This window comes from Tursiops truncatus, chromosome 18 (assembly GCF_011762595.2).
Source record: "Tursiops truncatus isolate mTurTru1 chromosome 18, mTurTru1.mat.Y, whole genome shotgun sequence".
Taxonomy (NCBI): domain Eukaryota; kingdom Metazoa; phylum Chordata; class Mammalia; order Artiodactyla; family Delphinidae; genus Tursiops; species Tursiops truncatus.
Window position 1 is genome coordinate 1,177,361 of NC_047051.1, and position 16,340 is coordinate 1,193,700.

General features: G+C 45.0%; 1 protein-coding gene across 6 annotated transcripts in view; it reads right to left on the bottom strand.

The window, feature by feature from the left end:
- Window positions 1–4,505: 4,505 nt before the first annotated feature.
- XPO4 (exportin 4) overlaps window positions 4,506–16,340 on the bottom strand; it is a 99,034-nt gene continuing 87,199 nt past the window's right edge. For 5 of the 6 annotated variants that reach the window (XM_073794930.1, XM_073794932.1, XM_073794927.1 and 2 more), the window contains 7 exons: window positions 14,292–14,585; window positions 13,192–13,375; window positions 9,935–10,053; window positions 8,438–8,569; window positions 7,811–7,927; window positions 7,308–7,400; window positions 4,506–4,764 (listed from right to left, as the gene is read on the bottom strand). In XM_073794930.1, the coding sequence (XP_073651031.1) occupies window positions 4,567–4,764; window positions 7,308–7,400; window positions 7,811–7,927; window positions 8,438–8,569; window positions 9,935–10,053; window positions 13,192–13,375; window positions 14,292–14,585 (1,137 nt within the window). In that variant the 3' untranslated portion in view covers window positions 4,506–4,566. The other variant, XM_073794929.1, reaches the window with a different exon arrangement.

A 16,340-nucleotide genomic window follows, 5' to 3' on the forward strand; every position in this document is an offset into this window, starting at 1 on the left:
GGTCAAAACAAAAATGTCATAAAAATATTTAGTGAAAAGACATATTTTAACTCCCATTTATGGATTAAAAAATACAAATAAAATTTTATATTCAGCTTGTAACTGGCTCAGTACATGGCCTTATTTCCTAAAATCGTATTGTAGCATCTTTTGAAAAATTAAATGCAACTTTATACCTTTATTAATAATGTTAATAGAGGTAAATATTTAAACAGTATACTCATCCCTGGGTCTCTTAAAAAAACTGAAAAGTCAGTATAAGTTTAAAATTTTAATATTTATAAATTTAAAAAATTTTACACGTGCTGAATGGTAGCAGTGCTAACATTTTGTGACCATTAAACCAGAAACTCACTGCATGGAGCCTTTTCCTTTGTACAGAGAACCAAATCACAATACCAACCTTTGCAATCTGTCAATAATTGTATGTGGTAAAAGACACCACACCAGGTAGCCCGGGCTCAGGACACACTTGAGGTCACATCCCCGTTAGGTACATAGTGCAGATGCAGTGCTGAATGTCAGGCTAGGAAAATTAGCTGTTAGTACATTCTGACAGCTCCTAAGAGCTGAGAGGCCTAAGAAAACAGACTTAGAAGAAAAGCCAAAAACAAAATCTCTCCACTGCTGGGAAGTCTGGGACCAGGCGAAGAGCAAACCACAGAGGACGAGGGGGACAAAGATAGTTTGCAGTGTGAGCCTCGGGGGGCTAACACACGGGCCTCCCCGCCACCACGTTTCCGCCTTTACAAAGGCTTACGTGTACAGAGCTAGGGGCCAGAAACACATCCCCTCATCCATCCTCTTTAGAACAGAATGGATGCCCATTATTAAGCTTTTATCTTTACCTGAACCAAATACAGTCTTTGGCTAAATATGTCATGGGTTCCCATTATAATCCATCAGGAATACTTCACATTTCTTACATCTAAATTAAATCGTTTAAAGTTCAACGTGAACCATGGCACTCACTGCAAATTAATTTGAGCTCAGCAATATACCTAAAGCTGGACATTTTAAAATTTTAGAAAATCAATTTTTCAAGAATTCTTAGATGCAGTGTTTTCAGAATATAGTTACCAAGTCAGAGAATATCCACCTACATTTTAAAATAATTTAAAACATTATTACATCCTCAAATCAGCTATGTTGTTTTATAGAGGAATTTACAGAAAATTATAATGTTAAGAACTCATATCCAAATCAGTGCCTTATTCTCTGGTTTTGAAAAACCCCTAAGAAGTACTGAGGTTTCGAAACAGTTAATATTTTATTCAGGAGCTAACAATGATAATCATCTGTCAGAGACAGCGAACTTACTAAGGTCTAATGACAACACCTCTAATGACAGAGGTGGCAAACAGAAAGAAGTAAAATTGTAACAGACAAAAATAGTATTTTAAGGGTCCAACTGACACGGTAAATTAAGATACTCAAACTTGAAATCCTTGAAACTGACAACTTGTTCCCTTCAATACTTGAGGGGTTCATACAAGTATTAACAGAAATGGGAAATATGGTGATAGGAAAAATACGAAGACTTGACATTTTTTGGTAGAAGAGAAAGTTCAAAGACAGTAAGGGAAGTTAAATAATGCTGACTGGGGTAAGCATCACAGAGGTGTTTGGTTTTGAAATGCAAACTGTGAAAAAACAGTACTAACCATCTCCTCTGAACAGTGATGTAATATAATTAGAAACACGGTTTACAACGAAGTAAGACTAAATTCTTAAAACCAGTTTGAAAAAAATTCCAAAGCTTTTTTACATAAAAGGTCACACTGTTGAAAACTCACTGCAGTGATGGTTACATGCCACTGTCTCCCAACAGATGAAGAGACAGCAGGGACACTGTCAGATACTGTCTCAGGTGGCCTACCCCCCAGGCAGCCACCCATCCAGGACCACAAATGCAAACCAATCCTTCAAACAGAGCTACAAGAATTAGTTACAGGTGCTGCCACACAAATACAAACTGTGAAGGTACAAAGTCTGCAGAGACTGTGCCTTCGGAAATAAGGGGCCAAGGAAAATAAAAGCAAGCAGAGACCGAACTGAAAACGGAGGTGATAGGATACTGTGTATGAATGAGAGAAAGTTTATAAAACACAGCATTATAAAAAATCAAATACTCAACAGTGTCCCTTTAACATATATAAAAAGGGGCACAAATAATGTTTTTGTTTTTAAAACTCCTTTGACAACAGTTTTAGCAGTAAAAATCAATTTACTAGAATTAAGCCAGTATTCTTGACACCCACTGGGCCAAAAGCATTAAAACAAAACGCCCCAAAACTGAAAAGCCAACAAACATAGCTGAAGACAAAACTTGGCAAAATAAAAGCCCCAAACTAAACAAATATCCAATCAGGAAAACAAACTGCGAACAACTGAAAAGAGCCTGGCTGTTGCAATAAAGTGGCCTTTCCCACTACCTAAAAACGGTGGTGGCGTTTCCTTCCAGTTTGCCACTAACCAACATTCTGATGATATCTTATGTATTATTTGGTCCAATCTGAAGAAACTCTTGTTTCAATTAAAAGCGGTCTAATGAAAATGCAGGACTGTAATAAAATCTGGGCAAACAGCAAATACATCTGTCTAGATAAAAGATATTAGATACAGATGCCCTTTTTGTTTACCATGGCATTCCTTTCCTACTCATCTTTATTTTCAATAACAACTTGATTACAGTTTTGTCACAGTCAGTGGACCAATCCAGTCGGCTGCGTGTCTTGGTGCCCTCAGGCAAAGGAACAGGGACATATTTAGCTCACAACTGCTGGGCGCTAGGGAGCTGGGAAACATGAAACACCAGAAACAATGCAAACAAAGTGACTACCGCTGCCTCTGACTTCAAGTTCTTTAAGGGAAAGAAGAAGAAATCTAAAAGTAAATGCACTGTCCAAAGTATGTTTAAGAACACAATAATACGTACGCTTCAGAAAGAGTGATACTAGTTTTGCCCTAGATGTCTTTTAAGACTTTTTGCTCCACCTCGGTTATGTTCTCAGAAAGCCGTGGCTCTAGGCTTTGCTTTCATCTGCGTCCAGCGGCGCCTGCCCAGGCTGGGTGGAATTCAGATGCTCCGTCTGCTTAACTGCAACTGCCCAGAGCACGGAGCTGCCCTCACCGCTGTGCAGCCGTGCATGGGGAGGCGCATCCACTCTGTGCAGTCCAGCTGTTACCACCACACTCGGAGGTCAGCCGAGCACACGATGTTAAGGACGGGACGAGAAAGCCCGCCCGCCGGAGGCGCAGTTTCAGAATGCGCCTGCTACTGTGCTGTGTGATTCTGACACTGAAGTGGGCAGTGTCACGTGCCCGGTGTTTATAAGTTAGCTTTCGTTTCCATAATTTAAGCTGGCACACAGAGTTAAGGGGAGCATGGCAGCAGTACAAAAATCCTGATTAGAAAAATCAAACTACAGGATCTAAAGTGAGTTTTTTAATCTCTTAAATTTACACGGCTCCTGTGAAATGAGTATAACACCCACTCTAGAATAATTACTGCCCTAATGTCCCAATGTGTGAGAGTCTATATGAATCAGTAATTCACACCCTTTAAAATAGTTATTGCTTAAGCAAGCCATTCAGAGCAACTTATTAGCCATGGGCTACGTGGCTGGACAGAAACATACTCAGAAAGTTACACTACATCTGAATGAGCCTTTCACTTCACCCATAAAACCACATAAATACACACAATCAAGAGGGCCCCACGTTCACAGCAGCTAACACCCTAACCCGACTCTGAAGCAGCAAGACTGGATTTCTTACTAAACAAATCTGCTTTGTGTAATTCCTTCTTAAAATTAAGGCAATGAAATGGCTACAGTTCCTAAAGTTCTTCTTATGGAACAAAAATATACATGTATTTTCCTCCTCAAGTTCAGGCATCAGAGTAGGTTCATAAAACCTGCAATTACCAGGCTGCTGTGACACAAGACAGACAGGGAGAGCGTGGTAACAGGAAGCCAAACACCTGGCGGTGCCCTTCCCCCTGCCCAGTCCCTCCCCCTCCTCAAAGGGAGGGCTGGGCAAGCACACCCCTCTAGACGCTTTCCGGCCTTCTGCACTGACTGAAAACTGCAGGGGTGGCAGAGGAGAGGCGCTTATCAAAACCAAGAATCCAAGGTCCAACAAACAAATGCTGACTCTGAGGGTCTGTCTACAGGTGGGCCCAGGAATCTGTCTTTTCAACCAGCTCCTCAGTGACACAGATGAGCAGATATCCAGCTGATATCTGATAGTGAAAACGCTAAACTTTGGGTAGCCACCTAATGCTTTGATAAAGAGGGAAAAGGCACTGAATACGTATTTCATGGTGCCCATATCTCTTTGCACATATGTGGAATTTCATTTTGAGAATCTGAAATCACCATTCAAAAGCTACAAGACCTACGACGGACTGAGGGTAATGCTTCCCTGCACCACACAGTGCCCTGCCAGGCTCCCAAAATCCAAACGGCCAACGAACTGACAAAAAGGACAAGACTCAAGTCAACTGTTAGCAATTCAGTGCACTTTGCAGGAAGGATCTGATTAAGCATAAAGCTCTGTTGTTTATTTTACACAAAGGAGACCACCAACATTTGCCATAAACTCTTCTAAACTCTTCAGGAAGGCCATCTTCTGCTTCCGGTCCAGCACAGGGGGCGTGCTGCTTGCAGTGAGCTTGTTGAAGGCGTCTGCTAATCTCTGGTAAATAACTGGGTCTTGCTGACTTGACAGTAATGTTTCAACCAGTTCAGAATATTCCGCCTGTTGAAGAGATAAGTACACATAAGAACACGCACCTTCCTCCAACACCACACGAAATACAAAGTAGTGGGCTACGGGGGTCCCAAAGGCAGGGTCTGACAGCTCTTTTGAATATTTAACATTTACTAAAAGTTTACTGTCATCTAGGTACCGTTCCAAGCTTTTCCATTAGTAACTCACTGTTTTATAACAACCGTGTGAGGAAGATATCGTTTATATCCCTGTTTTACACACCAAAGTTCTTCCACACAGTGAGATCACACAACCTACCCAAGAGCACAGGCCTCTGAGCAAGAACCGGCCACGCGGCGCCAGAACCCATACGATCACCTACCTTGTCACGCTGCCTCTTCCTTCTGTGTTTTCAAAGCACTTTTTTTTTTTTTTTGCATTTTACGATAGATTCTTAGTACGACAGATTTACGGTAGATTCTCAGGCCCTAAGTCTGCAAGCTGACTCTCAAATTTCCTGGAGGTTTACACAGACGTCTTGCCCACACGGCGGCAGCCACGACACGGCAGATGCGCACACGTGCAGATGGGGGCTGCGTGGGAGGTGGCGAGGGGCGGAAGGGAGCGCTGTGCAGAGGGGCTCCCCGAGGAAGGGGCTCAGCGACACAGAACAGTAGGGCATGGCTGGAGTTTTCCTGGGTTTACTGCCCTGCATGTAAAGCCTTACACAGAGGAGAGGGTGTGGGGTTAAGGGGAACGGAACCGGGGCAGCTCTCAAAGCTAAGCTCTCATGAGAAAAGCAGGCCTGTCACTCTTCCTCATTAGCTTCTTGGGATGTCATGATAGATGCAAATGGGGAAACCAGATGTTAACTCCATTTGGAAAAGAGTAGTAAGGCACGCCCCCACCGCACGAGTCCAGGGGGCCACGCTAGCTGCCCTTCCCAGAGGCAGGCCTGTGCACGGGGATAAGTATAAACTCAAGTCCCCCCCACCCACCGCGCCCCCTGCCTGAGAAATGGCAGTGCCTCCAGGGCCAGCCCAGCCCCAGTCCCTGATCCCTTGTCTACAACGTGCACCCAGGTTTTTAAAAGGACATCAGAGGGGCTTTCCTGGTGGCGCAGTGGTTGAGAGTCCGCCTGCCGATGCAGGGGACACGGGTTCGTGCCCCGGTCCGGGAAGATCCCACGTGCCGTGGAGCGGCTGGGCCCGTGAGCCATGGCCGCTGAGCCTGCGCGTCCGGAGCCTGTGCTCCGCAACGGGAAAGGCCACAACAGTGAGAGGCCCGCGTACCGCAAAAAAAAAAAAAAGACATCAGAACGCAACGGCTTATGTATGCAGAGCAAGGAGGTCCACCCCCAAGAAGGGCACCATCCGCAGAAGGCAGTATCCAGGGCAGAGGCAAGAGATGAGCCCAGAGCCGCCCCACCTGGGGCGCAGGTGCTGCAGGAAGGGGGTCTTTAAGTATCATGCAAGACTCCTCAAAATCCTCCCTTTTTAAAAGAAGGGAAATAAAATCAAACCCTGCGTACCAGTCACAGCAAATGCTACAGCCTCTATACTGAAGGAAAAAAAAAAAAAAAGCTGCTCTGGCCGATGACTTGGTCATGCTGGGTTGTGTGCCTGTGCGTGGGGAGGAGGGGTGGGGGTACAGACTGGAAACCGAGGCAGCTGAGGACCCGACACAGCTCTTCTCGCACACCTGATGGGCACCCTCCACAGGGACAGGGAGGGACAGGCAAGCCAGCCTAACTCTCCTTCTGCTATAGCCCCCGTCACGGAGTGCTGCAGAGGCTTTCCAGGCTCCAACCAACCAGTTTTCCAGACTGCGCTACAAAATAACACACTGCGGCTTTCCATGCTTTCTGAAGGCAGACTCGTCGGGGTCCCCAGGTTTATCCATCTCGATTCCTTGCAAAGCTGTGAGTTCCTCAAGGACAGAGACTGTGTCTCCGTTACTTTGTCCTGAGTCCTGGTTCCCAGCACAGCTGTGTAAGGACAAGCTTTAGGGCAGCGATCGACATAAAGGACGGTTCATAACAGTGGAGAAGGGAAAGTAGTAGTTGCTATTAACAGCTTGTCAGATAAACACAAAATTAAAAGTTAGAGCTATTGAGAGTGTGAAGAAATACAGCCTTGGACTTCCCTGGTGGTGCAGTGGTTAAGAATCCGCCTGCCAATGCAGGGGACACGGGTTCGAGTCCTGGTCTGGGAAGATCCCACATGTCGCAGAGCAACTAAGCCCGTGCGTCACAACTACTGAGCCTGTGATCTAGAGCCTGCGAGCCACAACTACTGAAGCTTGCGCGCCTAGAGCCCGTGCTCTGCAACAAGAGAAGCCACCGCAGTGAGAAGCCCACGCACCGCAACGAAGAGTAGCCCCCCGCTCGCCGCAACTAGAGGAAGCCCGCGCGCAGCAATGAAGACCCAACACAGCCAAAAATAAATAAAAAAGAAAAGAAATACAGCCTCACTGAATGGTGCGGAAGCACCGAGGCACAGACCCTCTGAGGACTGAGGGACAAACAGCCCATCTGTCTGAAAATCCCCTCACTACACAGAGCGAGGGGCCCCGGGAGGCGAGTCCAGTACCTGATGCAAGCACACCAGCGTGTAGAACGCCTCGCCAGCCGCGGTGGTCATTTCTGTGTTGTGCTTTTGCAAAACCAGCATATCAAACACCAGCTGAAAGTACACAGTAACACCTCTCAATAAAGACACATGATGACCATATAACCCTCCAGCCGCTCCCCATTGCGAAAGGGAAAAAGAAGGACAAAGAGGTTATTCTTCTTTATTAAACAAATCTGAAAAGTAAAGAAAATGGTTTTTAAAAAATCCAAGGATAACATGAAGATGTTATTGCTTGCTGTGGTGTATGAAATAATCAAATTATCAAATTCCATGTTATATTCACCACATAAAATTTCAGGAACACAAAATAACCGTGGAGGATAACGTATCCAAGAAAGCTGATCTCCAAAAACTGCAGTGAACAGAAAGGCATGATCTCCTCGTGGATGAAGGTGCTGCCCCCTGGAGGGAAGACCCCCCCCCCGCCCTCCCCGGGCCATGACTGCACCCAAACATCTCACCTTGAGGAAGTGCCGTGTTGCCAGGAAAAGTGGCGAGTCTGTCTCCTGTGCTTTTGCACACTGTTCAGCTAACGGGGTCAAAGCTTCCAGGCACAGCTGGCAAACCTCCGAACTCATTCTGATCACGAAGGTCAAAGAACAAACTAGAGATACTTGACTTACAGAAGATAAACAATTAAAGCTATTCTCCAATGGATGGCTGTTTCTAGAAGGTGAGTACGTCGGTGAGTCTTTACTGAGCTAGGTGAGGACAGGAGAGTCCCAGTGTTTCCAAGATTATCCGTATGTGTCTGGGGCCCAGGACTGGAGCTTTGTGTGTGTTCTGACTGTGATGCACACAACCAAGTGGCAAAGATCAGAGACGCGGCAACAGGATGTGGCACTACTACCTGGGCTCCATGAGACAGTGACTTTGGGGCCCGGGGCCGAATGCCTCTGGGTCTGTGAAAGGAGGACGAGGGGGCAGGTTAATGAAAGAAACACAGAAGTAGGGCAGCTATAGGCATGACTGCTTTTTAAAGAAATAAGACTGAACCACAAAAGAAAAAATACAAATTTTGAAAACTTTTCTTCTAGCAACCTCTTTTTCCCTAGTGACAAGTGATCACGATGTTCACTCAAAGGATATGACGTCATTCCTAGTTCCAACGAGTACATCAGACTTTTAAAAAGATCTTCAGGAAGCTGTGGTATTTTTTCAGGAAAAATCTCACAGATAAATGTGATTAATTTGTAGTATTGATTACAAAGGGTTGGAAACTGAAAAAGAAATATTAAATATTTAGATGTTTAATGATATCTAACTTGTTTTCATTAATGGAATAAAGTAATAACCATCAAGCTTCTAAGTATAATGATTTGTTTAAAACATATACAGGATACAGAAAACACAAAGACCTAATTAAATGTAAAAGTGAGTTACAAAAACGGGAACACTTTAGTAACTAATATGAAAGTAACACGTAGCAGAAACAGTCATCTTCTGGATAGTTACCAAAGCCATAGCCAATTCCAGGTATTCTATGTTTACCTTGGAAAAGTGAACAAAGCAGCCAAATCTCAAATTACTAAATGGCCTGTGAATAAAAGCATTTGCATTCAAGCATGTGGAAAAATACAAGAACGTAATACAAACTGTTAAAATCAGGATTAGAACGGAGTATTCAGCCTTGCACACTTCCAGCATCTATTTACTGGTTGCACAGTCCTGGAGAACTGAGGTAAAAAGCAGGTAATCTACAGCTAACCTCATTTAAGAAAATACACATCTACATGTCTAATGGTTTATTTGATGAATAAACACCAAAAAACAAAAGAACCCGAAAAGCAAATCAATACACAGAGCTTCCTAAACTTCCCATCCTGCTGGCTGCTTTCCGCAGAGACACTTCTCCAGGAGGGACAAGCCTACAGTCACAGCCGCGCGCTGGGAACCTAACAGCTCTCACTCTGACTCTCAACTGCACAGGCCCCTCCCAGCCCTGCTTCCTCCCCAGGCCCCTCCCTCTGCCCCTCTACTTTGTCCACCTCACTCTTCCTCTCCAACCTCCCACCTCCTGACAACGCAGAAGACACCCTCCCTCGATGGTACTCAGAGTGGGAGAAAGGGCAGCCTCATCACCACCACACCCTTGACATCAACCAGTGAGAGAAACCAAGGCCCAGTACAGTCAGAACGTATGGAACTTGACCAGCTGTGTGAGCCCTGGTTTCTTACCATTCCATTTCTCCACGGAGCGGCTGGGAAATGCCCTCTGTTGCCCAAACCCTCAGCCTGAGAATGATGTTGGGAAAGCACCAGAGAAATACACTACACATGAAACTTCCTGTATTTGCTGAACGACAAATGACGAGGGAATCAAAACCGCGAACATCGGCACTTGGGTTCTAGAAGAACCAGCCTTTCCCTGACACTGAGGGATCAGTGAGTGCAGGGCTCCAGGGAAGGCATGGGTGTGAAGGACACAGGACAGCCACACAAACACTTTATTTCCACACACACTTAACAGATGAGTAGGTACTGGCCCCCTTAATTAAATCGGACGTGTATTCGTGCCTGAAATATCTTGAACCTTCGAGTTCAAGCATATGCGGTTTTAACTTCACATTCCTTTCTTCACTTACCTTCAAGAGGTCCTGTGACATCAAGGGCAGAATCAGGTTCACTCCATATAACACAACATCGGCTGCCGACACAGATCTGTTTGCTGCTGGCCCAGGCTCCTGACCCCTAAACACTTCATCTATAAAGTGAGAACAACGCAGTCTTACAGCCGTAACATCAATAAACCTACGAAGGTGGGTATGTTCTCCTGCATGAAAGTGAAAGCGAAGTCAAGCCCCCAAGACAAAATAAATCTACAAGAGGATAATACAGCCTTTCGTGTTGTCCTGTTTAGGGTCTGAATACTGGACGCAGATACTGTGTTTACATTATCATTCTACGACGATGAAAGTAAAACTAACGCTTAATCAATGTTTTTTGAAAAGTAAAATTGACCCCACTGACACATTGGTCATACTGTGAGTTAAATAATTTCCACAGTACTATTCACTTTTCTCCTAGGTGTGTGGGATTTTTCTAAGCTGGAAAGGAATGGGGGGAGATATAGGAATTAAATATTGCATAAAAAAAAGAAAGTTTTTTTTAAAAAGCTACTAATATGACAAAGGATTATTACCCTTAATCCATAAAGGAGGCACATAAATTACTCAGAATCTTAAAACCTTAACAGATAAAGGACCAAAATCCACAGACAAACACCTAACAAAACCATAAGCCCAATGAAAAAAAACAAGTTCGATCCAATCATTAAGCAAGCAATACAAAGTTTTTGAAGGTACTACTTCTGATTCATTAGATTACAAGTGACTTCTGAATGATAACATGTAAATGGTGGTGAGGATACAGTGTGATAGTTACCCTCAAAAGCAATATAATAAGAGACTTTTGAGCGCTGTATATAGTAAGGATATAAACATAAATTTAGACAGTGATTCATCCACAGAAGTAATTAGTTTATCACTGTAACAGCAAAGTTGTAAATACTCCAGATGTCCTGTATTACAAAAACAGGGTTAGGTTCCAAAATGTGGATTACCACGCAGCCATCAAAAAGTCATGAAAAATTTTAATGACAAGGAAGAGGCTAATAATACATTAATGAAAAAGGCAGAATATAAAATTATATTTGGAGCATAATCACAAAAAAATTATACAAAGTAACCAAAAGGGAAATTAACAAAATGCAATTACTCTGGATTATGTCAAAGCATGGGTGATTTTTCTGTCCCTGTACTTCAAGTGTTTTCTATTATGAGCGTATTTACTTTCAGAACAAGGGGGAAAAAAGGACAAAATGTGGTAAAAAAGCACTTCTACTTAAAAACCACGTTTTCAGCCTAATTCTGTACTTTTCTCCAAGAGCCTCAGTTCCAGCTGCAAGAATCCCATTTTCCAAAGCCGGGCATGGCGAGCCTGGATCCATCCAGTAGGAAGCCTGGGCCTGCTGGGCCGGGGCCATGGCAGGCTGGCCACCGCCGCTGGGTCTGCTCGGGAGACGGCTCCTGGCCTGGGTTGTGGGACTCAGCTCTGCAGCCAGGGGCTCTGCCAGGGGCTCGAGAGTGTCACGCAGAGGCTCATTTTCAGTTATGCTTTTACAGCTCACCTGGTATGTTAATTTTATTTCATAATATTTAAAATATTTTCTCTTATCTCACCTATTATCTGTATTTTATTTTTAATAATTACTTAAAAATATTCTCTCCCTTTTTACCATCTATTTTATCTGTTGCTTGATCATTTCCTATTTTAATTGTCTTCATTTTCTTTTTTCTAGACCTCAACCCTATCCACCTTATTCTATTCTTTTTACCCTTATTTTGTACTTTCAATCCTGAGCATTTTGGCCTCAATTTCTTTTCTAACATTGTATTACGATTTCAATCCTTCTGCTTTTTTCTTTTGAAAACCTGCCCGTCCACACTTACCCATACTGTTTACTCCACAGCTCACTCCCAGGGGAGCCTGAGAGGGCTTCTGTCCCCTCCAGATGCCCTTCATACAAAGCTCTCCCATCCCTCTCAGTATCAGTTCTTAACTGAGAGTCAGTTCATCAGGGTACAGGGCTCTTATCCTGGTCCTTACACCCCTGGGAAGTCTACAAATCAACTAACACGGCATGTGAACCTCAGCGGGTCATGTAACATACACCCTTCAAGGCAAAGGCTCAGAACAACTTGAGGCCTCAGAGGCACATCTGATCTAGAAAAGGTGAAGCAACCCCGGCCTGAAGGAATCAGAAAGTCTGGGACCGACACGCGCACGAGTGGCTGGGCCTGGAAACAGCGGCAGTGGACGCCCTTCACCTGGTGCCCTGTCAGCCGCCCAGGGCAGTGAAGCTCCTGGGCTGAAGCTGACGGTACCTGGCACAGGGCAGCTCTGCCAGAAACCTCTGCTGAGTGAACCGGTGGAGGGAACAGAGAAGAACACGTCCAGTGTCAGGTGTGCTGAGCGCAGGGGGCGAGAAGGGGTCGGAGGAGGGAGGGGCAGCACCACCGGCTGCCTGCGGGCAGCTCAGCCCGGGGAGGAGACGTGGACAGCACATCTTCCCCGTGGAGCTGGAGGCCCCTGTGTCCTGAGGCAAGGCAGGCGGTGGGCAAGAGGTGCTGAAGGAGAGCTGCGGACACGCGGGGCTCCGGGCACCCGGACACGCCTGCCTGTGACAACAGCGGTGACGAGAACGGCAACGGCAGGCACCGGAGGTACCTGCCGGCACATCGTGAACAGTTTGGCAGGCACCGATCGTCACAGCCCCTGTAACAGCAAGGGAGGCCCCGGAAGGCAACAGACTCCGCAAGGTCATGCTGCTGGGGAGCCCCAGGTTAGGGCTTTGGAGTGTCGCCTGTCAGCCCCCAAGTCCAGTGGCTCCCAGGCTGCAGTGGGCACAGGGCTGGGGCTTCCTCAGAGGACACGGAGGGGGAACTCGTCAGTAAAGCGAGCTCTGACACTGGCCTCTGAAGTCAGACGCTGGGGTGCGCGAGCTGCACACCTGCAGGCAAGTGGTGTAAACTCCTGGGCCTATTTCCTGGCCTCTAAAACGCGTGCACCAGTGGCACCAGACTCATGCTGCCATGACAGGGACAGTGCCCGGCACTGGCTAGGAGCCTGGGACAGGGAAGACACCAGCACTTTCATCTCTACCAGAGGAAGGCCAGGCACACAGGGCTGTTGGTCCCGCCCTGCCCGTGGCCGCGGGGACCGGCTGGCTTCCGCCTGTTCTGTAAATGGGGCCTCCTCGTGAGACGTCACATACCGCAAGCACTGCTTCGCTTGGACAGAAGCAAGCGCAGGCCTAGAGGCCGAGCGCGGGCACGCCTACCTGTGTCGCTGAAGTCTATGAACTCCTTGGACAGGAGGTTGGTGAGGAGCTCCATGATGAGCAGCAGGTCCTGGTACTGCTCCTCCTCCTCCGCGGGAGCGTCGGCCCGCTGCCGCCCCACGTTGTTCCTGGAGTACACGCGCAGCAGGGTGAGGCACGCCTCGTACAGGTTCATGGCTTTGGACTGGGAAAAAGCAGGCAGAGGTCAGGCTGCTGGGGGAGCCTGGCTGGGGAACATAAACACTACAGAAGTCCAAGATGTAATCCAATAAATTTACTCTGAATCCCAACAGCAGCTCTAACGCTTGTCGTAAACTACATTACAGCACTGACAAAAATGAGAAAGCATAAAGATTACGGTTATATTTAAAACATTAGTTTTCTAACAATAAAATTTGACACTCTTTTTGTGTGCATTAGATTGTGCCTACTAGAAAGACAATACAATTTTGGCAACAGAACCGCTTTACTCCTGCTCTTTAACTTCTTGTACGACGTGGATTACTTTAAGCTGTAGAATGGTTTAAGGTGCAGAAGCACAGAGCACCAAGCATTAGAATAAAGGGCACTGGCCTGAGCTCTGAACAGTGCACCTGTGACGACTTTTGTAACACTGACCAAATGTAACCTCACTTTTAAGCCGGCTCCTTTGATCTACAACAACAACAAACACACAAATCACGAACATCCTTGCTGACTGAATATAAAAGAACTTAGTGTATCTGAACATTCATCTGACTTACAAAACAAAGATGCAAACTGCCACTTAAAATGCTAAGTCCTAGGGTTCTACCACAGAGCAATTTATTAACATTTTCTACCATAATCCATTTGTTTTATCAAATATTCCTCATGTGAATGAGTTTGACAGAGTAACATATTAGCCCAAAGAAATGCCTCATTATTAACATTTTTAGGGCAAGAATTTACATTCATTCAATATGCCTTCCTCTGAACTCTGAGTTCTTTTGAAAAATCTTTTGGAGGTATAGAAATATTATTTCAAATAACGTTCATTTAATCTGAAGCAAAGTATCTATCATTTTGTTATAGCTATCAGGAGTTTTGATCTGGAAGGGATCAAAGTAGACCGTGCTCACCTCTCCAAGATAGCATATCTGCTTATGTGCAACTTCAACAAAAACTTCTATGATGAGATTGACAGTCTCGGGGGTATTTTTGTAAACTTCCATCAATCCAATGCAATTGGTAAGGAAGTCCATTAAAAAGTTGAAAAGGATGGCTACATTGTCAACCTGGGTAGCCTCAGCAATGCCACACAGGGCCTCCAGCGTGGCAGTGATCTCCTGCTTCACCTCCTCCTGCTGGCACATCTGCGGAAAGTTCTCCTGGTTTATCACTCTTAAGAATCGCTGCTGAAGAGGCTGAAGAACCTACAAAAATAAAGCGTGAATTTTTTAAAAGTCTGATTTACATGCTTAGTTTCTTCAACTTGGGTAAATATTTACTTTCCAAAACATTTCTAATTGTTGGAGGCAAAAAAGCACAAAAAACAAAAAAATACCCGAACCACATGTTACAAGCCCCACTTTGAAGGGGATCCTAACTTCTGGCAAACAAATAAATAACACAGCACGTGCAAAGGTGCTCATATCACCAGTCAACAGGAAAACGGAAATGAAAACCACAACGAGATATCACCTCACATCTATCAGAATGGCCATCAAAAAGACAAGAAATAACAAGTGCTGGCGAGGGTGTGGAGGAAAGTGAACCCTCGTACACTGTTGGTGGGAACTCAAATTGGTACGGCCATTTTGGAAACAGTACGGATGTTCCTCAAAAAATTAAAAATAGAATTACCATAGGATCCAGCAATTTCACCTCGCATATTTATCTGAAAAAGTGAAAACACTAATTCGAAAAGATACACGCACCCCTATGTTCATAGCAGCACTATTTATAATAGCCAGGACACGGAAGCAACCCAAGTGTCCATCGACAGATGAATGGATAAAGGAGACGTGGTACATATATACAATGGAATATTACTCAGCCATAAAAAGCAAGGAAATCGTGCCACTCATGAAAGCATGGATGGATCTTGAGGGCATTATGCTAAGTAAAATAAGTCAGACAGAGAAAGACAAATACTGTATGATCTCACTTATACGTGGAATCGAGGAGGGAGGAAGACAAAGATAAAAACTTTCAGTTACAGGATTAATAAGTCCTGGGGGGCTTCCCTGGTGGTGCAGTGCTTGAGAGTCTGCCTGCCGATGCAGGGGATGCGGGTTCGTGCCCCGGTCCGGGAAGATCCCACATGCCGCGGAGCGGCTGGGCCCGTGAGCCATGGCCGCTGAGCCTGCGCGTCCGGAGCCTGTGCTCCGCAACGGGAGAGGCCACAACAGTGAGAGGCCTGCGTACTGCAAAAAAAAAAAAAAAAAAAGCCCTGGGGATGTAACGTACATCATGATGACTATATGAGATGTAGGAAAGTGAAGAGAGGAGATCAGAGAGTTCTCATCTCAAGGAAAAAAATGCTCCTTAATTATTTTTTTTTCTTTTACTTTTTTTGGTATCTGTGAGATGACAGATGCTGTCCGTGTCACAATATATGTAAGTCAAACCATTATGCTGTACACCTTAAAGTTATACCATGATGTATGTCAATTACATCTCAGTAAAACTGAAAAAAAGAAATTATTACTTATGGAAAAAATATAAGTGCATGCTATCATCATACTTCCTTAGGTAATTTAAGTTCAAAAGAAAAAAAAAGACTTCCTTGACGCCATTCACAGGATTCTGCCACTATCTTCATCTCTTTCCCATTAGCAAAAAAAAAGAGAAGATATTTCATAAAGGGCCATAGGGTAAATCTTTTACACTTTACAGGACGTACTATCTCTGGCCCAACTATTCAATTATGATTTCACTGTAGTGCAAAAGTAGCCATGGAAAAGATGTAATCGGTTAAGCATGACTGTGTTTCAATAAAACTATTTATAGGGACTTCCCTGGTGGTCCAGTGGCTTAAGACTCCACGTTCCCAATGCAGGGGGCCTGGGTTCGATCCCTGGTCAGGAAACTAGATCCCACGTGCCACAACTAGAAGTTTGCATGCTGCAACGAACACCCGTCGCAGCCAAATATATAAATAATTTTTTTTTTTTTTTGCGGTACGC